This window comes from Equus caballus, chromosome 27 (assembly GCF_041296265.1).
Source record: "Equus caballus isolate H_3958 breed thoroughbred chromosome 27, TB-T2T, whole genome shotgun sequence".
NCBI lineage: Eukaryota > Metazoa > Chordata > Mammalia > Perissodactyla > Equidae > Equus > Equus caballus.
Window position 1 is genome coordinate 38,049,715 of NC_091710.1, and position 27,464 is coordinate 38,077,178.

General features: G+C 38.9%; 1 protein-coding gene across 2 annotated transcripts in view; it reads left to right on the forward strand.

Moving 5' to 3' along the window:
• Positions 1-27,464, forward strand: part of VPS37A (VPS37A subunit of ESCRT-I) — a 49,607-nt gene that overhangs the window by 1,985 nt on the left and 20,158 nt on the right. For both annotated transcript variants that reach the window (XM_070252778.1, XM_001488521.6), the window contains exons 2-4: positions 17,457-17,531; positions 19,424-19,538; positions 20,441-20,541. In XM_070252778.1, the coding sequence (XP_070108879.1) occupies positions 19,494-19,538; positions 20,441-20,541 (146 nt within the window). In that variant the 5' untranslated portion in view covers positions 17,457-17,531; positions 19,424-19,493. The remainder of the gene's footprint in view (positions 1-17,456; positions 17,532-19,423; positions 19,539-20,440; positions 20,542-27,464) is intronic.

A 27,464-nucleotide genomic window follows, 5' to 3' on the forward strand; every position in this document is an offset into this window, starting at 1 on the left:
GTGACTCATTTTGAACAAACATAAGTGTGTCCTCTTAGAAGGCCTCACCTTAGAAGACTTTATAGTATACTAGTACTGCTATTACCAAAATACCTTTTAGACCCATACCTTTGGCATTAATTGCTTTTAAGCGTTTAGTATATTCTATTGAATATTCTCAGTGCTGACAAGTTTTTATTCTTTGAGGTTGGAGTTGAATTTTTGAAATACTCCAAAGTCCCTGCTGCTAAAGCTGGTAAATAAGGGAAGTAATTGATCAGAGCTTTATTATTATTTTTTTGGCCTCCTAAATAAGGTGGGATTCTGAAGCAGGAATTGCTGATCTAAGGAGTTCCTGAATTGGCTTAAAAGGATCAATAAATACCCTGAATTAAATGCAGGAAAGGATCCATGTTATTTGTTATTTTTTGAGCCATAAATTATGGACATATCATTGGACATGTGACGTTATCTACATGTTTTGTAATGTTATGAACATCTACTCCAAGTTCTTGATTCTGTTAATTCTTTTATAAAAATACATGAAGTTTTATTTAATTGAAATAGTTCACATTTATAAACTATACTTGGATAATTCTGGAGACAATTAAGTAGGTCATGTGCTTCCAGTTTTCAAGGGATGGTGTGATCCCAGAAAAAAATGTCATCCATACGTTATAAATCTAGCTTGTAAAAATGGTCTTTCTGTTCAGTATCTGACAATATATTGCTTGAGTAGCCAAATTCAATAGTACACTTTATAGGTAAAGATTTTTGTGCAAGAAGACACTGTGATTGATTATTCTGAAGGTGCACTCTGCAAAAGTTGAAAGAATGTTTCAAATGGTATTTTAGTGAATAATACAAAACTTTTTAAATTATGAGTATCAGTGTCTTATTGCATGCTGCCCAACTCCCTCATGTTTCATACTCTATCCCTTCCCCCAAGTCAACACCTCTTTCCTGGCAGTGAAAGTATCTGACTTCTTTTCTTCTGCCCTCCTCAGTAACCTTTGTCCAGCCCTTTCTCTCATCTACCTTCCAACACTTCTTTTAACTCCTTATAATGCAAAATAGTCCATTTCAGGAAAGAGTCTGTTTAATTCTCTTTCTCTAATGAATGTAAACACCTTTTTTAGTTAAATTAAGAAATTCTTACTTTCTCATGTTCCTCAGGCCTCTCCTAAAAGCTAGCTGAATTTTCTGTGTATCTCCTCATCTGTGTCTTACTGGTAAGGCAGGGCAAATAGGAAACTGTCATAGATGACAAAAAAAGTGTTTAACTAAAGCATAATAATGTGTTTATCTGCTATGAAATGGAAACTGAAAGTTATGTAGACTAGGTTCAAGTAATATATTCCACCTTCTGAATAACAGTCATCACAGTATTCAGTTTACCGCTAAAGTTCCGGACTTTATGGGCAGGAGTAGAACTAATTCTGTTGTTTCTTGTACTTCCTAAAGAGACTCACTCTAATGGACACTGTTGGTTTCCCACCCAAATCCATTTCCCTTGACTCCTTGGGAGAATACCTGTTTTTGTCTGGGTTCCTAGTCTGTAGGGCCCTATACTTAATGGAGGCTGTGCTCTTTTCAACCTCTGTAGGTAGATAATGATTGATTGCACCAGTGTTGGTGTTCTCATTCCCCTTGCTAGTTATCATTCCCCCTGCTAGTTATCGTGGAAGCAGGGCTCTATTCGTCAATGGAAGTTGGAGAAGTCAGCTGAGGAGCTGCTGAAAACATTTTCTCAGTAATAGAGATATGTAAAAGAAATGCCTCTTTTATAGCTTGGATATTGTTGTGTTATGTGGGACATCTGGAATGCTTGGATCATGAAAGAAGACAGGCTGACTACTGAATGTGGTAGAACAGAAAGATGGAATGTCTGTGATAATACTGTGATGCTGAATTAACCAACTCTGAGAACTTCCTGCCTCTGAACTTCTTGCTATATAAGATTAATAACCCCTCACTATTTAAGCCACTTTTTAGCCTGGTTTTTCAGTTATTTGCAGTTGAAAATATCCCAAGTGATACTCACAAACCTCAATGTTCAAAGATTCTTGAGCAGCAAAGCTGTTAAGTATTTCTCTGCGTTGCACCTGCAATCGGAAAATATTAAAAGTAGTAGTCTTGACAGTTATCCGAACTATCCTGGTTTCTCTTCTCTCACAATATCTAAAGTTAATTAGTTTCTTTATTACTTTATTTCCTTAGCTCTAAAGCAACATCCCGGAGCTATGTTGTAAATGGTAATTATTATCTGTAATTAACTACATAAATTCAAAGTTATACAAATAGTAATCCTTCTTTCTTACCTTTTACTTAGGGAGATCAGCCCGCTCAATTAAAGGACTTCTGAATTCATTTTAATAATCACATAGTAATTCTGATGCTATTTTTATTTTATATGCAGTAAGAAAATCTAATTTGAGAGTTACTATGTTTATCAGAATTGCTTTCTTTCTTTTTCACACTGGTACTACTAATAGTCTTAATGAAAGAAGCCCTGAAGCAGAAGTCAGGAGATACTGATGTGTTATTAAGTGGCAGTGCAACCTTGGATGTCCATGTAACCTTCGTAGGTCTTAGGACACTGAAGTGAAAAGATTGACTACCTGATTTCTTACTGCCCCGCCCAACTGTGAAAGTCTCTTGGTTCCTCAGGTTCCTCAATGTAATCACTCTCTTAGAAATAAGACAAAATGAATTTCATCAATATAAATGGAAGCAGGCAAAAATCGTTGACATTGGGGAAAGCAGCATGACTTAGGTGAATGAAAGCTTTGTAATCAGACTGTCCTGGATTTCGATCTTGGCTCAGCACATACTAGCAATATGACTTCTTGGCAAGTTACTCAACTTCTCTGAGCCTCCAGTTCCATCTGTGAAATCAGGAATTGTGATTCCTATCGTGCAGGATTGTTAATATTTGAGTAATATATATAAGCATTTATTAGAGTATCTGGCACATAGTAAGCATGTGACAAATTATATTCCCTCTCTGCACTGTGTAGAGTATGCCTGGACTCTTTGCCTCTTAGCCTGCATGCTTCTAGCTGGCTTATTGTTTATGAATCCTCATAGGCCTACCTACAGCTCATTTGTCTCTGGCAGGACTGCCTCTGACTTTCCATTCAGAAAGAAAGTCTGTTCCAAGAGTTAGTTTCTTCCCAAATGAAATGTACCTATTTTGAAGGATTTTAGATCTAATACGTGTAAAGAAACTAGAATATTATCTGCCACATTTTATGTACTCTGTAAATGGTAATTATTTTATTTATGTATCTTAAAAATAATAGTACCAATTTCTATAGTCTTTAAAAATTGTTTTGAATTTTCTTTTGCTGCCTCTTCCTGGATCTCGTTGTTCTCCTGGTTGCCCAAACCTTTGACCTCATACCTTCCTTGGGGAGTCTGCTATTGTATAGTTTTCTACTCTATAGCTGTTAAGTTTAACCCCTTGCTCACAGTTAGAAGACCTTCTCCCCTAAACTCACAGGTTTCTCAGTAAGCCTAAATTCCATACCTTTCTTTCTATAGATTCCACTGTCGGCTCATAAGGACTCACACACAAACTTAACAAATTTATAATGGGAGCATATTTGTGTGTGTTTTAACCTGAGCAATGTTATGTTTTTTAAAAAATAGATCCATTGCCAACATTTATAATTTGAGATTTTTCATTGAAATATCCAAATTTCCAACTTTTTTTTAATAGACTATTGTTTAGAGCAGTTTTAGGTTCTTAGCAAAACTGAGTAGCAGGTACAGAGATTTCTCATATAGCCCCTGCCCCCTCCAACTTTTCTTTTTTTTTTTTTTTTTTTTTTTTTTTTTATTTTTTTTTATTTTTTTATTAATGTTATGATAGATTACAACCTTGTGAGATTTCAGTTGTACATTTTTGTTAGTCATGTTGTGGGTACACCACTTCCCCCTCCGTACCCTCCCCCCACCCCCCCTTGTCCCTGGTAACCACCAATCAGATCTCCTTCTCAATATACTAATTTCCACCTATGAGTGGAGTCATATAGAGTTCGTCTTTCTCTGACTGACTTATTTCGCTTAACATAATACCCTCGAGGTCCATCCACATTGTTGTGAATGGGCCAATTTCGTCTTTTTTTATGGCTGAGTAGTATTCCATTGTGTATATATACCACATCTTCTTTATCCAATCATTAGTTTCTGGGCATGTAGGCTGGTTCCACGTCTTGGCTATTGTAAATAATGCTGCAATGAACATAGGGGTGCAACGGACTCTTGAGATATCTGATATCAGGTTCTTAGGATAGATACCCAGTAATGGGATGGCTGGGTCATAGGGTATTTCTATTTTTAACTTTTTGAGAAATCTCCATACTGTTTTCCATAGTGGCTGTACCAGTTTGCATTCCCACCAACAGTGTATGAGGGTTCCTCTTTCTCCACAACCCCTCCAACATTTGTCGTTCTTGGTTTTGGATGTTTTTGCCAATCTAACGGGGGTAAGGTGATATCTTAGTGTAGTTTTGATTTGCATTTCCCTGATGATTAGCGATGATGAACATCTTTTCATGTGTCTATTGGCCATATTCATATCTTCTTTTGAGAAATGTCTGTTCATGTCCTCTGCCCATTTTTTGATCGGGTTGTTTGTTTTTTTGTTGTTAAGCAGTGTGAGTTCTTTGTATATTATGGAGATTAACCCTTTGTCGGATAAGTGGCTTGTAAATATTTTTTCCCAATTAGTGAGCTGTTTTTTTGTTTCAATCCTGTTTTCCCTTGCCTTGAAGAAGCTCTTTAGTCTGATGAAGTCCCATTTGTTTATTCTTTCTATTGTTTCCCTCAACTGAGGAGTTACAGTGTCCGAAAAGATTCTTTTGAAACTGATGTCAAAGAGTGTACTGCCTATATTCTCTTCCAAAAGACTTATTGTCTCAGGCCTAATCTTTAGGTCTTTGATCCATTTTGAGTTTATTTTGGTGTGTGGAGAAAAAGAATGGTCAATTTTCAATCTTTTGCATGTGGCTGTCCAGTTTTCCCAGCACCATTTGTTGAAGAGACTTTCTTTTCTCCATTGTAGGCCCTCTGCTCCTTTGTCGAAGATTAGCTGTCCATAGATGTGTGGTTTTATCTCTGGGCTTTCAATTCTGTTCCATTGATCTGTGGACCTGTTTTTGTACCAGTACCATGCTGTTTTGATCACTGTAGCTTTGTAGTATGTTTTGAAATCGGGGATTGTGATTCCGCCGGCTTTGTTTTTCTTGCTCAGGATTGCTTTAGCAATTCGCGGTCTTTTGTTGCCCCATATGAATTTTAGGATTGTTTGTTCAATTTCTGTGAAGAATGTTCTTGGGATTCTGATTGGGATAGCATTGAATCTGTATATTGCTTTAGGTAGTATGGACATTTTAACTATGTTTATTCTTCCGATCCATGTGCAAGGGATGTCTTTCCATCTCTTTATGTCATCGCCTATTTCTTTCAAGAGAGTCTTGTAGTTTTCATTGTATAGATCCTTCACTTCCTTGGTTAAGTTTATCCCAAGGTATTTTATTCTTTTCGTTGCTATTGTGAATGGGATAGAGTTCTTGAGTTCTTTTTCTGTTAGTTTATTGTTAGTGTATAGAAATGCTACTGATTTATGCACGTTAATTTTATACCCTGCTACTTTGCTGTAGTTGTTGATTATTTCTAATAGTTTTTCTGTGGATTCTATGGGGTTTTCTATGTATAAGATCATGTCGTCTGCAAACAACGAGAGTTTTACTTCTTCGTTACCTATTTGGATTCCTTTTATTTCTTTTTCCTGCCGAATTGCTCTGGCCAGCACCTCCAGAACTATGTTGAATAGGAGTGGTGAAAGTGGGCACCCTTGTCTTGTTCCTGTCCTCAGAGGGATGGCTTTCAGCTTTTGTCCATTGAGTATGATGTTGGCTGTGGGTCTATCATATATGGCCTTTATTATGTTGAGGTACTTTCCTTCTATACCCATTTTACTGAGGGTTTTTATCATAAATGGGTGTTGGATCTTGTCGAATGCTTTCTCTGCATCTATTGAGATGATCATGTGGTTTTTGGTTTTCATTTTGTTAATGTAGTGTATCACGTTGATTGACTTGCGGATGTTGAACCATCCCTGTGTCCCTGGTATAAATCCCACTTGATCATGGTGTATAATCTTTTTGATGTATTGCTGTAATCGGTTTGCCAAAATTTTGTTGAGGATTTTTGCATCTATGTTCATCAGTGATATCGGCCTGTAGTTCTCCTTCTTTGTGTTGTCCTTGTCAGGTTTGGGGATCAGAGTGATGTTGGCTTCATAGAATGTGTTAGGGAGTTCTCCATCTTTCTCAATTTTCTGGAACAGTTTGAGGAGAATAGGTATTAAGTCTTCTTTGAATGTTTGGTAGAATTCTCCAGAGAAGCCGTCTGGTCCTGGACTCTTGTTTTTGCGGAGGTTTTTGATTACCGTTTCTATTTCCTTACTTGTGATTGGTCTATTCAGATTCTCCATTTCTTCCTGATTCAGTTTGGGGAGATTGTAGGAGTCTAGGAATTTGTCCATTTCTTCCAGGTTGTTCAATTTGTTGGCATATAGTTTTTCATAGTATTCTCTTATGATCTCTTGTATTTCATTGGTATCTGTTGTGATTTCTCCTCTGTCATTCCTGATTTTATTAATTTGCGATTTCTCTCTTCTTTTCTTGGTGAGTCTGGCTAGGGGTTTGTCAATTTTGTTAATTCTTTCGAAGAACCAACTCTTTGTTTCATTGATCCTTTCTATTGTCTTTTTTGTTTCAATATCGTTTATTTCTGCTCTTATTTTTATTATTTCCCTCCTTCTACTGACTCTGGGCCTTGTTTGTTCTTCTTTTTCTAGTTCTGTTAGGTGTCGTTTGAGGTTGCTTACGTGAGCTTTTTCTTGTTTAGTGAGGTGAGCCTGTATTGCGATGAATTTCCCTCTTAGGACTGCTTTTGCTGCATCCCAAATGATTTGGTATGTCGTGTTCTCATTTTCATTTGTCTCCAGATAATATTTGATTTCTTCTTTAATTTCTTCAATGATCCATTGTTTGTTGAGAAGCGTGTTGTTTAGTCTCCACATTTTTGCACCTTTCTCTGCTTTTTTCTTGTAGTTGATTTCTAGTTTAATAGCGTTATGATCAGAAAAGATGCTTGATATTATTTCAACTCTCTTGTATTTATTGATGTTTGCTTTGGTTCCCAAAATATGGTCAATCCTTGAGAATGTTCCATGTGCACTTGAGAAGAATGTGTAACCTGCTGTTTTTGGATGAAGTGTTCTATATATATCTATTAAGTCCATCTGGTCTAATTTTTCATTTAATTCTATTATTTCCTTGTTGATTTTCTGTCTGGATGTTCTGTCCATTGGTGTTAATGGTGTGTTGAGGTCCCCTACTATTATTGTATTGTTGTTGATGTCTTCTTTTAGTTCTATTAAGAGTTGCTTTACAAATTTTGGTGCTCCTGTGTTGGGTGTGTATATATTTATAAGTGTTATGTCTTCTTGGTGGAGAGTCCCTTTTATCATTATATACTGTCCCTCTTTGTCTTTCTTTATCTGTTTTGCTTTGAAATCTACCTTGTCTGATATTAGTATAGCGACACCTGCTTTCTTTTGTTCATTATTAGCTTGGAGTATTGTTCTCCATCCCTTCACTCTGAGTCTGTGTTTGTCTTTGGGGCTGAGGTGTGTTTCCTGGAGGCAGCATATTGTTGGATCTTGTTCTTTGATCCATCCTGCCACTCTGTGTCTTTTGATTGGGGAGTTCAATCCGTTTACATTTAGAGTGATTATTGAGACGTGGTGGCCTACCACTACCATTTTGTGTCTTGTTTTCCGGTTTTCTTCAGTTTCCTTTGTTTCTCGTCCCATGGTTTAATCTGTTCTGATGTAGAGCTGCTACTCTCTGTTGTTGTCCTTCTACTTATCTCCTCTGCTCTTGGTTTTGTAGTCCCTTTCCTTTTTTGGATTTTTCAGGAATGAGGGTTTTCCTGAGGATTTCCTGAAGAGGAGGTTTTGTGGCAATGAACTCCCTTAATTTTTGTTTATCTGGGAAAGTTTTTATTTCTCCATCGTATTTGAAGGATATTTTCGCTGGGTAGAGAATTCTCGGCTGTAGGTTTTTGTCCTTCAGATTTTTGAATATATCATTCCACTCTCTTCTAGCCTGTAAAGTTTCTGCTGAGAAATCTGCTGATAGCCTGATGGGGGTTCCTTTGTAGGTTAGTTTCTTTTGTCTGGCTGTCCTTAATATTTTCTCCTTGTCGTTGACTTTTGCTAGCTTCACTACTATATGCCGTGGAGTTGGTCTTCTTGCATTGATAAAGTTTGGAGATCTATTGGCTTCTGTCACCTGAAGATCCATCTCCCTCACCAGATTTGGGAAGTTCTCAGCCATTATTTCTTTGAATAGGTTTTCTGCCCCTTTCTCCTTCTCTTCTCCCTCTGGTATACCTATAATCCTTACGTTGCATCTCCTAATTGTGTCTGATAATTCTCGGAGAGTTTCTTCATTTCTTTTAAGTCTTGCTTCTCTCTCCTCCTCTGCCTGCAACAATTCTATATTGCCATCTTCCAAATTGCTAATTCTTTCCTCCATATTATCGGCCCTACTGTTCAGAGCATCTAGATTTTCCTTAATCTCCTCTATTGTGTTCTTCATTTCCAGTATTTCTGTTTGGTTCTTCTTTATCGTATCAAACTCTTTTGTGACATAGCTCCTGAACTCGTTGAGTTGTCGGTCAGAATTCTCTCTTAACTCAGTGAGTATTTTAATGATGGCTGTTTTGAAGTCATCATCATTTAGGTTATATATCTCATTTTCTTTGGGATTGTTTTCTGTGTATTTGTTACTTTCTTTCTGTTCTGGAGATTTGATGTATTTTTTCATATTGCTTGATGATGTTGATTTGTGCCTCCGCATGGAGATAGAGTTTAGTTGCTCCTTTCACTTGTTTCAGCTGCTGCGGTGGGGGGAGCAGCTGTTTATACTTCACCAACCAGGAACCCTGTCCGTAGTTGCTAACTGGGCCTGGGCCCCTCTTCGTAGCCACAGTGGCCCTTTGGATTCCCTCCTCTGCCGTGGGGGCCGTCACGGGCGGCTTCAGACTGCAGGTGCCTACTGTTGTTGCCCACCTAGATGCGCTCTCTCCTTGGGGTCTGCAACGGTGTTATGGGCTTTTCCAGCGGCCAGGGGTGGGATCACTTTTATTTGTCGCTCGGTTGCTGTCGGCACACACCAAATCTCACTTGTCCTCTATGGGTCGCAGGAGAGCTATTGGCATCTTCTACAGTCTGTGGTTAGTACACCTAGCTATGCTGCTTTTGCCCTGGGGTCTTCCAGCCTTGTGGCTGGCGGCTGGGTGCCTTCTACTGGTGCTGTGCAGAGGCTTTCCCTAAGGCTTCTGTGAGCCTGTAGGGTTTCCCCCTAGGCTACTAAGCTGGGTCTCTGGAACTCTCTCCAGCCCCAGTCCTCTCCGAGATCTCCGGCAATCCCTAGCCTCACCTGGTGGGCAACGGCAGCTGGGGGTCGCCCCGCCCTCTGGGCTTCTCTCCGGGCCTCTGCCGGGAGCTCTGAATGCTCAGCGTGGCCCCTCTGCTACCGGCAGACAGAGAGTTTTGTCTGCTGCCCGGGCGGAGCTCCGGCGCTTCTCCACCGGATCGCCGGACCCGCCTTTGAAAGTTCCCCCGCCCCGGTCCTCTCCGAGATCTCCGGCAATCCCTAGTCCCACGGGGCGGGCAACGGCAGCTGGGGGTCGCCCCGCCCTCTGGGCTTCTCTCCGGGCCTCTGCCGGGGAGCTCTGAATGCTCAGCGTGGCCCCTCTGCTACCGGCAGACAGAGAGTTTTGTCTGCTGCCCGGGCGGAGCTCCGGCGCTTCTCCACCGGATCGCCGGACCCGCCTTTGAAAGTTCCCCCGCCCCGGTCCTCTCCGAGATCTCCGGCAATCCCTAGTCCCACGGGGCGGGCAACGGCAGCTGGGGGTCGCCCCGCCCTCTGGGCTTCTGTCCGGGCCTCTGCCGGGAGCTCTGAATGCTCAGCGTGGCCCCTCTGCTACCGGCAGACAGAGAGTTTTGTCTGCTGCCCGGGCGGAGCTCCGGCGCTTCTCCACCGGATCGCCGGACCCGCCTTTGAAAGTTCCCCCGCCCCGGTCCTCTCCGAGATCTCCGGCAATCCCTAGTCCCACGGGGCGGGCAACGGCAGCTGGGGGTCGCCCCGCCCTCTGGGCTTCTGTCCGGGAGCCCTGAGTGCTCAGCGTGGCCCCTCTGCTACCGGCAGACAGAGAGTTTTGTCTGCTGCCTGGGGGAGCTCCGGCACTTCCCCTCCGGGTCGCCGATCCGGCCTTTGAAAATTCCCCCGCCCCGGTCCTCTCCGAGATCTCCGGCAATCCCTAGTCCCACGGGGCGGGCAACGGCAGCTGGGGGTCGCCCCGCCCTCTGGGCTTCTGTCCGGGCCTCTGCCGGGAGCTCTGAATGCTCAGCGTGGCCCCTCTGCTACCGGCAGACAGAGAGTTTTGTCTGCTGCCTGGCGGAGCTCCGGCGCTTCCCCACCGGGTCGCCGGACCCGCCTTTGAAAGATCCCCCGCCCCGGTCCTCTCCGAGATCTCCGGCAATCCCTAGTCCCACGGGGCGGGCAGCGGCAGCTGGGAGACCTCCGTGCCCACCGTGTCTCTCTCTGGGACCCTCCGGGCGCCCCGAGCACCAGGCCGGGTCTCCCCGCCAATGGCGGGGAGAGACTCTCCCCGCGGGCTCAGGTGTGCAACTCCAAAGTTTCCCTCTGCGTTTAGGAGTAATTGCGGGGGGTTTAAGTAGGGTTCTGGTCACCTGTTTCCACCGTCGCTCCTCTGTTGTGTTCTCGCTCCTGCCCTAGATGTGTGTGGATCCTCTGGGGGCGTCCGTTGGAAGAAAGCCGCTTGCGGGTACTAGGCTGCCCGTCGGGGTCGGAGAGTTTTCACCTATTTCCACATCCTCCCGGAGGAAAGTCCGTCCGCCTTCCGATGTATAGTCGCGTGGGTGTCTCAGACGTCCTGAGATGCTGTCTGGATATCCTTTGTCAAGCGATAAGTGTCCAAATAATTGTAGACTCGAAGGGCGAGAGACAAAGAGGACTACTCACGGCGCCATCTTGGAAGAAAAATGTCTCCAACTTTTCTTTTAAAAAAGAAGGACCTGGAAAAATCTGACAATAGTTCCTACATAGCAACATTTGCTTTGAGCTGAAGAACAGCTACCCCCTTTGCTGGGCTGCCCCTTCTGCATTTTACCAGTTTATGATCACTCCCTGTTGTACCACAAGCAACTGCCTCCATTCACCTAGATTATCTAACTCTTATAGATGTTTGAGATTAAAACTTCCTTGTGGAAGGAAATCACCTTAAATTATTGCAATAAAAAGTCCTACAGGAATCTGCTATGTCTTTTGAAGCTAAATAAATCTACAAAATGTCAGCATTTTGGTTGAGCTCTTATAGTGAACTTTAAAATTATGTGTATCAAACAGTCCCATAATTAAGTGAATTTTAGTTTGATATATTAAGTCATATAGTCTATTTATAACCAGTGATTAAAAGTTAGAATTGCACAGTATATGACACAGTGAAGTATGTTATCATTTAAGAAAAAATTTTCTAAATAGACCATAATAGCTTAAGTGCTGTCTCTAGTTAATTTTCCCCTTAGTGGTCCTCATCAGTCTGTACCTGCTTTAAAAGAAAAAATTATCACTCATGCAGTCACTTCTCCATTGCTAGTTGAATCCAGACACATCTACCCCTCCTCTCCTACCCCTGAACTCCTTCCAAGCTGTCTCTACTGTTTGCTTATCTAAGCCAAAAAACCCAGTCATTCTGTTTTTACTCAGTCTTCCATCCCTGCTACCACTGGGTTCTAACTATTCTCTCTGCCTTCAATCTTGTTCCCTTAATATTTTTCTTTCACATGGCTGCACAGTAATCTTTCTAAAATTCAAATTTGACCATGTTGTTCCTTTCAGTGTTTTCCTAACTCTTCCCCAGAAAAGTCCAGACTTGTTCGTTTAATGCCTGGTTGTCACAGAAGATGGTGATGTGACTCGTGGAAAGGTGTCAACAGAGAGAATGTAGTTTCTTTAATGGCAAAGGATATGGAGACTTTTAGAAACTTGGTGTTATTTCATATCTGAAGCTTTTCTAATGGTGTTTCCTCTGTCTAGAATGTCCTCTTCATTTCCCTGAGTCTCTTTCCAGGGTGTTAACTCTTGACTTTAAAATGTAGCTCAGATATTATTTTTTTTCCCAGAAGACCCTACCACCCCTACCCCTATTTAGGTTGGATGCTTTCTTCTATGTTCCCATATCGCTTTGCACATCTCTGTCATTGTCCTTTGTGTTCTATAGAACACTGTTCAAAAATACTGTAAAATAAGTGGCCCATGTCAAACAGATTTAGAAAACAAAACAAAATCAAGCTCTTGAGAATTTCTCAAAGCCTTTAATATGCTAAAGTGTATCAGTATTCTCCAAGAGAAGGATATACTATGAAGCATTTTCCAAACAGAGCACTGAACCATATATCTGAGCTGTTTATTTTAAATTTCCAGTTTCTTAATTTTTCATTTTCATTTCAACTGTTGTGTGTGTGTGAATGCAAGTGCTATTTTCTTTTGTTCCTCTGAGGATATTAATTATAAAAACTTATAGTCTTCTCTTTGCTCAGTTAACTCTGTTTCCTTGAGTTTTGTGTTTTGGGCTTGTTGAGTTTGGTACATGCCTAGCATTGTTTTGTTTTATTCACACCTTTGTGATGTATTCATTTCTGCATTTGAGGTTCCTTGTTGACTTGTTTGTGGATACTTAACTCTTTATCATAGCCTGCCTTGGGTGATGAATGGAAAAGAATGACTTGCTCCAGTGTGGGGCAAGCTGCTAGTTGTCTTTGGGGAATCAAGGCTTCCTGGGGGTCAGTAGCTTCCTAAGGCACTGCTGCCTTAGAGGCTACCTCCCTGTGATATTCCAGGGGCAGCTATTACTGCCCTTTGCTGAAAAGAGGAGAGGACTCTAGCCTGCACGCTGTTCCATGTGTCTGCCCATTCATTACTTGGAGAAATGCTCCTGCCCAGCCCTCCAGATTTGGTTTGTAGTGATTTGGTTCAAGGGTTTGGAGGACCTTCAGACTGCTCCTACTTCGCATTGCTCTTAGGTTTTGAGTTGTCATTAGTTCCTGTATTTACTTTCTTTTTCCTTATTTTCACCCTTTTCCTTAAATCTAATCCTATCTTTTTTATCTTTCAGGGATTCTTCAAAATTTTTGTCAGCTTGTGGTACTATTTACTTTCCAGCGCTGCTACAGATTTGCTTTTTACAAGTCTGTTTTGATATTTCCTGGAGATTTAGATGGAAAAGGGAAGTTATCTATTCTTCATATACCATCTTTAGGCATCTGAATCCTTTATTTGCAAGATTCACCTATAAACATTCCTTGAATTACCCTACGCTGTGAGAAATGCATGCTATCAGTATCTTGAATTGCTCTTTTGTAGTCACTTGACTTCCTCTTCCTCCTGTGTGCCTCCTCAGGGCAAAGACCACACTGTATTCATCTGTATATCTCCTTTCCTTGCAAGATGCTGGATATACAGTAGCTGTTCACTGGAACCAAGTTTTATGAGATCCAAGTTTACACAAGATATAAAGTAGGAGATAAATAACTCTTTGTTCTACAAAAGGAATCTTTTAACCATAACTCGTGCCTCTATTGCATTTCAAGGTCTGTTTGTTTATAGTTGGAGGGACTGTCAAAGAAATGAGGATGCCAATTAATCACACATTCTGCCTAACAAATTTATCTGTTGTTTCAGCTTTCTTTAGTCTTAAGCAGATTCAGAGCCATGGAGGTAAAACCCTAGTAATTCACTTATCTCATAGAACCTAGAAAATAAAATTATTCGTAGAAGGTTATTTAAATTTTCTCTTGTGGCGTGATTACACTACTACTTTAAAATATGTCTGTGTGTTTACATTCAGAGTAGTACCACCTGTCAGCATAAAGGTATGGCTCTAAGAATGCTTATCATAGTGAAAATTGGAAATAACCTAAATATCTACTAGTAGAGAATATGTTAAACAATATACGAGAACATTATGCAGCATTAAAAAAAGACGTTGTAAAATAACATTTACTGACTTAGATCATCACAATAAATTATTGCGTGGGAAAACACCATTACAAAATTGCAGTATAATTGTATTTTCACTTTAGATAAGGCTATGAATGTGGAAAGATAACATGGTTATACGCCAATATGTTAGCAGTGGTTATCTTGGGAAAATGAGATCCTGAGTGATTTTTATATTCTCTTTGCTTATTCTTTTTTTCAGGGAGAATGAATTATTTTTAGGATAAGTTTTTTAAAGTCATTTAAAATAACAAAAAATTCAAAATCGCATTTGGGATGAATATTCAGGGATGATTTTTATTTTAGTTAAGTAAAACAAATATCTGTCATTTTGTCTAATGCAGCTAGTATAGGGAAGGAAAAGTTTTTCTCCATCCTCTTAAGGTCCCTGGCTGGGTCTGAAAGTTAAACTTACAAAGAGAGATTAACAGGAGAAAAGTATACAAGTTTATTTAATATAAGTTTAAATGACACAGGAGACTTTATGAGGAAGTGAAGACCCAAAGAAACAGTTAGACCTGAGATTTTGTGCTGGGTTTGATGAAGAGTGGAGGAGTAATGATGGGTTAAAGAGTTTGAGGTAATTGTAGTAAAGAGGTAGGGGACTTAGCAAGACCTGTTTGTTGGGATTCTTCTTAGTGTCCCTTGTCTTCAGAGATAAGGATGTTCCTTTCCTCTTGGTATAGGGAGAGGGCCCCTCACACGAGGTGTTATGACCTGTTTCAGGGAAGAAGTGTGAGGTGCTAGAGGAGCTCAGAGTAACCTTCCATTTTCTGCTGTTTTATCCAACTCCTTCACCTTAAAATAGCCAAGGTACCATATTTTGGGGTAGTATGTCCTGAACCCCATCAATTGCCATGATTAACCTGTTGTTTTGGAATTTGTTACTGATGGTTCAGCTGTCATTAATATTATGAGTATTAACTTCATTTATCTTCGATACCTCGTTTGTGACGGAAACTTGTCAAAAATTTTAATAAATGTCAAGAATATAATTGTGAGGACAATGAATTGAACACTTCTAGCCAATGATTTAAGTAAAAATTATTTTAATCAAATTCACTTTATTTTCCATAGAAGTCTTCCATAAAAATACAAACAATGTCTGAAAAACTGAATTAAAACCTTATTACTACAGATTTTAATAGGCCTCAACTTGGTTGCATGTTCTAAATGCTTATTCAATAATAGGTGGCATACACTGAACAATTATTATGGTATTATGTGGAAGGCTTTACATGCATTATCTCATTTAATCTAACATCTCTTTTAGGTAGATAGATACTTTGAACATCTCCATGCCCCATTTGAGAGGGAAGGCTTAGACAGGTTAAGTATCTTGGCCGTGATCACACAAGTAAATGGTAGAGGGAGGATTTGAACCCAGGAAGCCTAATTTAAGAGGTCGTGCCCTTAATCACTGAGATAATCTACTTGGCTTTGAATTGGTGGATGCTTTTGTGACCAGTATTCTCTTGAAGCAATGACACCTTAGGGTCCTAAGATAACATAGAGGAATAAAAAACTTAAGCCATTTTATTGATTACGTGGTGTTCATGCAACCAAGGAGGCTGTCAGTATCCTAGTCCAGACCTGATCCCCAAAGAGAAACTTTATAAAAACGTGTAAGTCCTAATATTGAATATCTGCTTGAGTCTCTTCTCAGCTGTTTCCTCTCCTCAATCAGCCCCATTCCGTGGGTTGTCAGAGGAGGAAACTTATCAACATCTACAATTTCTCTATAACGCTATCCCAACATTTTTTACCTTTCAAGCTACCTAAAATGTACATATTCCAGAGGCTAAGTTTTTATCAAAGGCCAAAAAATGTAATAGTCCAAAAAATGAGAAAAATAAGTTTTCTAAAGCTATTAGTTGAAGCAACCAAAACAACAAAAGTAAATCATTATGTAAATACTAGATCTTTCAGAGTATTCATACTAGAAAAAGTTTCACATCTATTTGAATATTAAGCTTCCTTTCAGTCTTAATACTACTTAACATTTTTCCCTTTGGAAATATGACTGTTAGAATTCCAAGTGAGCCTCCAAAAGATTTGGTTGGTAGGTTATATTTGTAACAATGTATACCTGCAATTAACAATAAAATAAAATTATCAGGGTTGGCCCAGTGGCATAGGGGTTAAGTTCACATACTCTGCTTTGGTGGCCAGGGTTTGACAGTTCAGATCCTGGGCGCAGACCTACATGCTGCTTATCAAGCCATGCTGTGGCAGGTGTCCCACATACAAAAAAAAGTAGAGGAAGATGAGCACGGATTTTAGCTCAGGGCCAATCTTCCTCAGCAAAAAGAGGAGGATTGGCAGTGGATGTTAGCTCAGGGCTAATCTTCCTCTAAAATAAAATAAAATATAATTCTGAATGTAGAATATTGAAGTATAAAGGACTTATATTAGTTGGCAAGTATATTCAACTGCTAGTAACAAAGACTTCCCAAATAGTGGCTTAAACAAAATAAAAGTTTCTTTTTATCTCATGTAAAAGAAATTCAGTGTGACAGTTTTGTAGTCATCAAGGACCCAAGCTACTTCTTTCTATCTGCTTAGCTCTACCTACTGCATAGCTTCCATGCTCAGGGTCCTATATTGCTGTTAGAAGTCTAGCCATAAAGTCCAGGCAGGAAAGGCAAATAGACTCAAGGGCAAATGTTCCCCTTTAACATGCTTTCCTGGAAATTCCACCCCACAACTTTCCTATTCTAATTGGCTAGAACTTAAGTCTATAGCAATAATTAGCTGCAAGAAAGGCTAGAACGTTGTTACTCAGAATAAAATCAGGCTTCTCTTACTTAGGAAGAAAGGGAATATGTTTTTGGAAAGCAGCCAGCAGTGTCTGTTTAAGACTGTAGGAGACATCTCATCCAGACTTCTAAATTTAAGCTGTTAAGATCCAGACTTCCCTAGCTGTCTGTACAGCTGGGTAGTGGCAGAGTTGTAATCAGAACCCAGATATCTTGCTCACCTGTAATAACCAGAGGGCTCACAATTGCTTCTATTAATGATGAATTAGATAAAGTGGTCGTAAATCAATCTAGCATTAATACAAGAGTTTTTCTTTGTCTCAACATCTACCCACTTCCAACACAAACACTTGTATATCTCGGAATATTATTGCCCACTTACTTGATAAACCTTTCCCTGATCATTTTTCCCTCGATACAAGTTATATTGGCTATCTAGATTCTGTGACCGAAAGTAGTTTTAGTAGACTGTAAAAACATTTAACATCTGTTTTTAACATTAATGGTTTTATGACTTCGCATAAATTTTTTTCTCAATTTTCTTTTACAGTATAGCAGAAATACAGAAAGATGTGGAATACAGGTTGCCATTCACCATAAACAACCTGACAATTAACATTAATATGTGAGTAGATTTATATCCTGTTTTTTCATGTAATAGGACTTAAAAAAATCTTATTATTTTGTTTCTTAGTTGTTATTAGAGGTAATCTTTTCAAAGTGAACTTATTTCAGATATTCCTTTTCTAATAACTACAATTTATCAAATTACACAATTTCATGAAATAAAAAATTTTCAAAGACATCGTTGTAATTTATATTCCTGTAAGAAAGAAATTATAAAAGAGGACATGCAATAGAAAGATGTAATAATTCTAGTACTGTTATCGTTTTTATTGATTTGCGCTAAAGTCTTAGCTGGAGGTAGGCTGAAAGGGTAAGAATGATAATGCCAATCAAAGGTATCATGTATGGAAAACCATTAGAGATATATTCACCTTTACATCAGAAACAAGTGAAAATATTCTAGTTTTCACCAACAGATATATCAACCAGAGAGTTCAAGGCTGAATTTGATCTGCTGATTATTTTTAAAGGAAAAAAATTAAAAGTTAAAAATATAATCATGAGTTTATTAAGTTATAAAGAGGAAAGGTTGGACACAGTGATTGCTGAAGTACCCATTTGATCCTAAGTGCAATTATTAGTCTTTAGTATGAAAGAATTCAGTTATTACCTCAGGTTGCATTAGGTAGCTGGCTGCTAGAGTGAGTGTTTGGGTGAGGTTAAAAGGCACCTCACTGAAGATAGTTACCGTGGCTTATTCATCTTCATATCCTCATCGCCTAGCATGGTGCCTGCACTTAGAAGGCCTTATTAAATCCTAGTAGAATGAGTGAATTAAAGCATGAATATATAAGAATGCCAAGCATTGTGCTACGTTACCTTGATATAAAGGAGCTTTTTGAATCCTTACAGCAGCTCTGTAAATTGGGGCAAATTACAGACACATAGGTGGTGAATAGTTTAGTCGGGATACAAAGCCAGATTGGTTGGACTCCAAAGGCCATTCATTACCTTTTTTATCAAACTATTTTAACATCTTCAACTCTATAAATAAATTAGTTTTATTTCTCTTCAAATACCCTAGGTAGAGCTAAGTAGGAGAAGCCAACAAGAACCCAGTTTTCTTCCTGACAGTGCTACCAACAAGTAGTTTTCTGAGCCAACAGGGGAACAGAGAGACAATGTAAAGGGACATACTCATCTGAGTTTTAGAGAATATTTAGAAAACAGGCTTTTATATCCAGTAAAATCCCATTTTTTAAGACTTCACTCCCTAATTTTAAATTTGTAGTAGTTCAAAAGTTACGATTTTCACTTTTTTTTGTATTGAGAATTTTCTCTTCTTTACTTGAAACTATGTGGTTGACCTCAAAGTTGGGAGAGATGTATTAATTGGGACATTTAGAAGAGAGCCATATAGAACGAAGGCATAATGCCAACTACAATGTTTCAATCCTAGAACTTTCTGTTTTGTTCACTTACTATTTAAAAATTCAATAGATAGTGAAATAATTCTTAGCATTTCAAAAATCAGAAAACCACAAGAAAATTATATAGCCAAAACCTGTGGTCCAATAGCCGGACTGGGTAAATATGGTTCACCTAATACAAATGCCTGATCTGATTTTTAGCTGAGATTTTGTATAGCTTGATATATTGTATTTGAAAGTAATTAATTGTCATGATGTGAAGAATATTCTGTAATTCAGGGTATCCATATTCCACATTAAGAAGATTTTACTGCATTGAATTACTTTATAATCTTTTTGCTAAAGTGTATCCTTTTGTATATTTTCAATCAACTCAAAAACCATAAGAGTACTTTTTACTGAATAATTAATCCAAATGAAAGTATGAAAATTTAATTTGCTAACTAACTTTGTTTTAGGATTATGACAATGTAATGTAACATTTGTTGTCTTTGTTTTTCATTTGTTCTGCCTTTACCAGATTGCTCCCTCCACAATTTCCTCAGGAAAAACCAGTGATCAGTGTTTATCCACCAATACGACATCACTTAATGGATAAACATGGAGTATATGTTACCTCTCCATTAGTAAACAATGTATGTATATGGTATAATTTATTCCAGAGTAATATAACAGGTGTATTACTTTTCTACTAAATATTTTAGAAATCTAAAATGCATTTAAAATCTCATTTTGGAATTAGTAATTTTCAAAAAGATTTTTCACTATATATAATAAATAATACTGATTTGAAACTTGTTTTTCAGTGGCGAGGACCTGTTGATGTTAGAACTTTGATTCAGAGTAGATCTTTCATACTTTGATTCAGAGTAGATCTTTCATAGTTGTTAGGGGGGATAAAATTCAAATATGTCTTGAAGTTCTAGGATGTGTATATGATTGATTAATGTGAAGGATTGTAACTTAAATGTACTCTCAGTATTTACCTTTGAACCTTCAAATTATTGTAAATAGTGAAGTGTGGAAATATTTCAGCTTCATTATTGATTAAACTGACCTTTAACATGATTTATGGTATTGATTGTATAAGAAAATATTGTAAGTTGTGGATTACTAATGTGTTCATTTGACACAATATCCTTTGGTTTTCATTTAATTCTTTTTTTTTTTTTTTTTTTTGAGGAAGATTAGCCCTGAGCTAACTACTACCAATCTTCCTCCTTTTGCTGAGGAAGACTGGCCCTGAGCAAGCATCCATGCCCATCTTCCTCTATTTTATACATGGGACGCCTACCACAGCATGGCTTTTTGCCAAGCGGTGCCAGGTCCGCACCCGGGATCCTAACTGGTGAACCCCGGGCCGCCGAGAAGCAGAACATGCGCACTTAACCGATGTGCCACCGGGCCAGCCCTTCATTTAATTCTTGACTTGTGAAAGTGGATTTAAGATTAACTTTTAGAGTGACATTATTCTAATGAGACTTTAGTGTTTTTCTGAAAGTGATTTTGATCATCCTTATTATTGTATTACTTTCAGTTTACAATGCACTCAGATCTTGGAAAAATTATTCAGAGTCTGTTGGATGAGTTTTGGAAGAATCCTCCAGTTTTAGCTCCTACTTCAACAGCATTCCCATAGTAAGTATATTTATAACAAAAATGTTCGTATGTATTTATTTTCATTTATTTTTATCAAAGTAATCAAAATACAGTTTAAAAATTCAAATGATGTTAAAAGGTAATCCTCTGCTTTCCACCTCCCCACCTTCACACTGATACATTCGTACTCTTCAGAGGCAATTGTGTTTTCTTTTAGCTTGTTCTCTAATATTTACCTTCATCTTTCTGAATAATATAGACATCCTGCTATCTCTTGCTTCTTTCATTTTAGATATTGTCTGTTGCCCTCCTATTATGATTGATGAGGAATTTAGGTAAATCTTTCACAAATCTTCCTTTCTCCTCATCCTTTCAGTGAAAGTATATCTTAATTTTTACTTAAATTCAGGTTCAGTGTTTTCGTTACTTTAACTCTCTGAAAATTCCCTGTTGCTGAGCCAAGTACTTTATTGTGATTACATTTCCTTTATGGTATAACTTTTTGCTTTTTTGCTTACTTCGATGGGTTTTGTTTTCTTAGATCTTTTTAATTTTCCACATCTTTCAGCAGCTTTGAAAACTACCTTTCAAATCGTTTTTTCACATCATCGTAATCTCTAGGTTTGGGTTTTTGTCGTTGCCGACATTGCTTCGGTTTTCCCCTCCATCCTAATTAGTTTATCTCTACGACTGCTGCACAGCTGTCATCCTGAGATTTCCCTTTGCTGTGTTCCTATATTGGATTCTCCTTTTTCTGCATCTTGTTTTTCTCTTTCTCAAGCTGTTTCCTAGTTTCGTGCTTTACTGCCTCCCAATAGCATCCTGACTAAAAGTATGTTCCAGTTACTAAGGATGAATAACAGATTATCCTAAAACTGTTGCTAAAATAATGACAACATTTATTTTCCTTGTGACTGCAATTTGGTTAGGGACAAGTGGAGATAGCCTGTTGTTTTGCTCCACCTTTTGCATTAGCTGGCATGGCTTGAAGTCTAGGGGTTGAAGTCATCTGAAGGCTCACTTAATTCTCATGTCTGGCAGTTAATGTTGGCTGAATGCTGAGCCCTTAGCAGAGGCTACCAGCTAATACATCTCTATGTGGCCTCTCCATGTGGCTTAGGTTTCCTCCCAGCATGGTAGTTGGATTCTAAGGGCGAGCATCTTAGGAGAGAACAGGCCAAGTGGAAGCTGCATAGCCTTTATGATGTAGCCGTACATGTCACTCAGCATCATTTCTGCCACATGCTGTTTGTAAAGTCAGTCACAAAGTCCCACCCAGGTTCAAAGGGGAGGGGAAGTAGACGTCTCTTGCTGGGGTGGCGGAGTTCAAGAAGAGCATGTGGGACTAGAAGTCTGGTTGTGGCCATTTTGGGAAATACAATCGGCCACAGTTCTTCTGGCCACAAGAATTCACGTCTCTCCTGTATGCAAAAATGCACTCATCCCCTGCCCTGAGAACTTCCAGAGTTTGTCACATTACAGAATGAGGCTCATGGTCAGGGTCCAGGGTTATACATCTAACTCAGATTCAGGTACAGATGAGGTTGCTCAGGTGTGTTCCTCAAGTAAAATTCCTTTTGATCTGAAGACCAGTGAATTAAAGAGTCAGGGTAGCTGTCCCTCACACACCCATTGTACAACAGTAGAACAAGCCTAAGATAACCACTCTAGACCCTTTCACTCAAAAAGGGAGAAAATGGGAGGCACACAGGAGCCATCGATCCATGGCAGTTCTGAAATCCAGCTGGGCACATGTTGCTATTTCTTTGATTAGAACTCAGTCGTACTTTGTGGGAATGATTCTTCACAGAGTAATTCTGGGTTCTTGGTTTTGCCTTCTGAGTCATTCTTTCTTTTCGTGATATTTAGCTCATGTTTGCAGGTGAGTAGTTTTTTTCAGCCTGCTTCCTGCTTACAGAAGTTTAAGGGTCCACAGGCCTCTCTTCATTTGATACTGTCTCTGTCCCTTTTAGACTAAGATGATGCAATTATTTTAAAATATTTGTAGTTTTCTTATGAATCCATTTCTTTACACAAAAGCAACACCCCTAGGTCTGCAAAATAAACTGGTAGGCTTCCTGTGAGGCTGCTTAGAGACAAATCCCTTAAGATTCTTAGAAGCCCTAGAAGGCCTTTAGTCTCATGGAGAGTTCTCTGAGGCACTGCATCAGTTCTTTTAGAGATGTTGACAAAGGAGCTTCTAGCCCACCCTGGGTTTCATCTTTTCTTTGAAACTCTTTCTTAATTTGACAATCTTAGAGAGCCTGGAATGAGAGACATTTTTATTTTCAAACCCAGGACCCAAACCCAAGACTTTTGTCTCTTTATATTTAGTGGTTCTTTGTTTATCTCTCTTTGGTCACGTTTTACTATAGCCAACTAGAAATCAGGTGGCACCTTTAACACCACCTGGAAATCTCCTTAGCTAGAGCATCCAACTCACTAGATGCATTTTTTATTTCCCACGTTATTGCAGGCACCGTTGGTAAACTTTCCAGCCATACATAGCAAAGTTCCTCTTCCAATAACATTTCCCTCAGTTTCCTTTGGTGCTCATTGACCCCCTTCTCAAAGGCCTGTCAGACTTCTGCTAACAGTCTCTTTGATGCCCTTCAGTCTTTTACACTCTCCTGAGGGTACATGTAGCTTTCACCTCAGTCCCAAAGCCACTCCCACCTTTTAGGGGTTTTTTGTTACAGCAGCATTCCACTTGCAGGTGCTAAAATCTATTCTGGTTACTAAGGCTTCATGATAAATTACCCACAGTTATGGCTTAAAACAGTGAACACGTTTATTTTGCTCACTAATCTTCAATTCAAGCAGGGTTTGTCAAAGAGCTCTTGTCTGCTGTACTCAGCAGCAGCAGGCTCTCGGGCTGCCCCTCAGAGGCCTTGCCTGGGGATGTCTGCTAGAGTCCCTGGACTTGGCCTCTCTGTGTGGCTTGGGCTTCCTCACAACATAAATGGCTGGGTTCCTAGGGTGAACATCCTGAGAAAGAGCTATGAGAAAGTCATATCACTTTCTGTGACTTAGCTGCTGAATTCATCAGTGTCACTTCTACAGTTTGTTAAGGCAATGGAAAAGTCCTGACCAGATTCAAGGGGAGGAAAATAGGCTTTTCATGGTGGAGTGACAAGGTTCTGGAAGAGTGTGTGGGACCAGAAATATTTTGCAACCGTTTTTGGGAAATATAGTATGCCACAAGATGCTTAGAAGATAAATTTTGAGACTTTTTTTTTTAATCTGCAAATGTCTTAACATACTCTCACACTTAATAGTTGATACAGTTCAAATTCTAAGTGGAAGTGGTTTTCCACTCAGAATTTTGAAGGTATTGCTCTATTGTCTAGATATAGGCTTCTGTGTTGCTAAGATGTCCAATGTCATTTTGATTTTTGATCCTTTGTAACTTCTTTTCTGTTTAATTTTTCTTTTTTTTTTTTGAGGAATATTAGCCCTGAGCTAACTGCTACCAATCCTCCTCTTTTTCTGAGGAAGACTAGCCCTGAGCTAACATCCGTGCCCGTCTTCCTCTACTTTCTATGTGGGACACCTACCACCGCATGGCGTGCCAAGTGGTGCCATGTCCGCACCCAGGATCCGAACCAGCAAACCGCAGGCTGCTGAAGCGCACTTAACCGCTGCGCCACCTGGCCGGCCCCTTGATCCTTTGTAACTTGTTTTTTTATCTTTGGCATTCTGAAACTTGCCTGATGATGCAGCTTCTTGTTGGTCTTTTTGTTTCCTCTTCCCGGAATATTTGTTGTCTTTATTGCCCAGTCCTACTTAATTTCAGGAACTTTTTCTTGTTCAGAAGTCAGGAGGCATCTTTCACACTGCCTGGAAATCTGCTTAGCTAGATTATGCAGTTCATTAGGTACATCAGCCCCAGCCCTCATCTTTGCCCTCCTGTGTCTGTGTCCTGGAGTCATGAGCCTCACTGATAGTCTTTATCTGAAAACTGTATTTCCTATTTTGTGTCAGGATAGGGTTAGATATAAACTCATTCACTTTACTTGAAAATACAAGCCAACAAGTTTACTTGCTCCCATTTCAAATAAGTTCTGTGACACAGTACACATTATTAAAAAGCAAGTCTGATTAATTTCTTAGATTATTTTATAGGTTGTACCTGCCACTTAGGTCAAAATAAAGCAAATTGGTTCAAAATTATTAAGACTTTAATTCAAAGATAATACACATATTCTTTCATGTTGCTCATATTGTTCCTAAGTAACTTATGTTATATTTACATGTGTCACTAATATACTTTTAGGTAAAAGTAAAGTTTTAAGATAAATATGGGCCATGCTTTGACATAAACAAGCTTATTAAAAAACTTTTTTAACTTAATTTTTTCAATCAGTCGTATATTCATTTGGCTCAAAATTCAAAAAGTATAAAGGAGTATGAGGGAAAAAGTCTCCTTACCACTTCTTTTTCCCTTGCAACGTAGTTTTTCTGCTCATTGGTAACCAAAGTTGTTCGTTTGGGTGCGTATATATGGAATTCCTGAGATATTTTATGCATATACAAGGAAATATGTATATGCAGTATTTTATTCCCTCCTTTTCTACACAAATGGTGACATACTGCTCCCTTGCCTCTTTTTTTCACTCAGTGGTATGGTTCAGAGAGCTTTCCATGTTGTTACTAAAGTACCTCTTCATTCTTCTTTATGGCCACAAAGTATTTGTTTTATGGATGGACCATAATTTATATAACAACACTCCTATTGGTGGATATTTTCATTGTTTCCAATCTTTCCTAAAAGACCTACCCTTCTTTGCCCTCAGTGCTGCGGTGAATAACCTTAAAGATAATTTTACCCAAATATGAGGATACTTGGATACATTTTCCAAGTGATATGCACATTTGCAATCTTGACAGATGCTGCAAAATTACTCTACAGAGTGGTTGTACCAATTCCTACTCCCATACGCAGTGTTTATTTTCCCATACCCTTTGCCAACATAGGAAAAAATGGATCTTTGCCACTTTATAAGCAGAAAGTGATATGTTGATATAGTTTTAGTTTTGTTTACCTTACTAACAGTGAAGTTGAGCATCTTTTCCTGTGATTTAGAGATGTTTTTCTTTCCTTTTTGTAACCTGTGTATTCTATCCTATTCTCCATTTTGCTATTGGGTTGCTAGTCTTTTATCAACTTGTAGGAATTCTTTATATACTAGAGAAATTATTCTTATGTCTGTGCTATGAGTTTCAAATATTTTCCCCCAATTTGTTTATTTGTCTTTACTTATAATGGGCTTTGTTGTATAGAGTTTTTTTTTTAATGTCATGGAATTTATTATTTTCTTTTATGACTTCTGAATTTGGGATCACAGAAAGTCCTTTCCCACCCCAAGGTTATAATTTCCCATTGATTTCTTCCAGTTCTTTTAAGATTTTTTTTTAAACATTTAGATCTCTGCTCCATTTGGTTTTTATCCTATTATAAATATGAGGGTCTGGCTCTAATTTAATTTTTCCCAGATGTCCTGACACTATTTAATGATTGATCTTTTTCACTTATTTGAGATTTATCCTAATTCCCATATGTGTTTGGGCTTTTTCTGGATTTTTATATTCAGTTCCATTGATCTACCTATCCTTTCACAGTATTATGCTTTTAAAAAGTATTTTTTAATTATTAAGGTTTTATAATTTGTTTTTGCTATATGGCAGGGCTAATCTCTCTTTACCGTCCTTTTTCAGATACTTTTCCTTCTATTCTTGCTTATTTATTTTTCTATATAAAGTTTAGTATCACTATACATTTCAAAATCTGAGACAAATGTTTTCTTCCAACATAATTCCAACTCGTTAATTTGTGTCATTAAATGAAATACTGTCATGCGTCATTTAATGACAGGGATACATTGAGAAATGCGTCGTTAGGCAAATTCTTCATTGTGCAAACATCACGGGGTATACTTATACAAACCTAGATGGTGTAGCCTACCACACACCTAGGCTACATGGTACTAATCTTCCGGAACCGCTGTCATATACGTAGTTCGTCTTTGATGGAAACATCATTATGTGGTGCGTGACTGTGATAGCACTCCCATTAAAAAATTGTTTAAGCTTTATTTATTTTGAAACATGTTTCAATACTTTGAAATCTGTTTTTTCCACCACCACCAAGTAATTTTCAGGGGACATCACTGGGTTTCCTACAAATTTAACTCAATTCTGACTCTCTCTGTCTAGAGATAGTTTCAAATCCCACAGGTTAAGGGCTCAGTCTCACAAGACTGCCCCACTTCAGACACCAATCGAAAATCCACAGTATGTTACCTCTGCTTCTGACCAACTGGCTATAAATTACAGGTTAACCGTGACCCTTCCTCAGATTCGATTAATTTGTTAGGGTGGTTCACAGAACTCAGAGAAACGTTTACTTATGTTTACTGGTTTATTATAAAGGATACTTTAAAGGATACAGAGAAGAATAGCCAGATGAAGAGGTACAGAGGGCAAGGTCTGGAAGGGTCCCCAGTGCAGGAGCTTCTGTCCTCATGGACTGTGGGGCACCACCTTCCTGCCATATGGATGCAGTCACCAAGAAGGAAGCTTGTCAGATCTCATTGTGGAAGAGTTTTAATAGAGCTTAATCTGCAGCCCCCTCTTCCCTGAGGTTGGTGGGTGCAGCTGAAAGTTCCAACCTTCTGTCATGTGGTCTTTCTGATGACCAGCCCCATCCTGAGACTACATAAGGACCCAGCCTAAGTCATGGCATTAGCATAAACTCTGGTGCTGGGAATAACAAAAAAGATTCCTATCACTTAGCAAATTACCAAGGTTTTAGGAACTCTATGCCAGGAACTTGGTCAAAGACCAAATATATTTCTTATTATACCACAAATACAAAGTGAAATATTTAATATTTCATTTTAAGAAAACATGAGTTCTTTTATCCTTTACACAGTGACTAAGTCAAATATTGGTATTTAGAT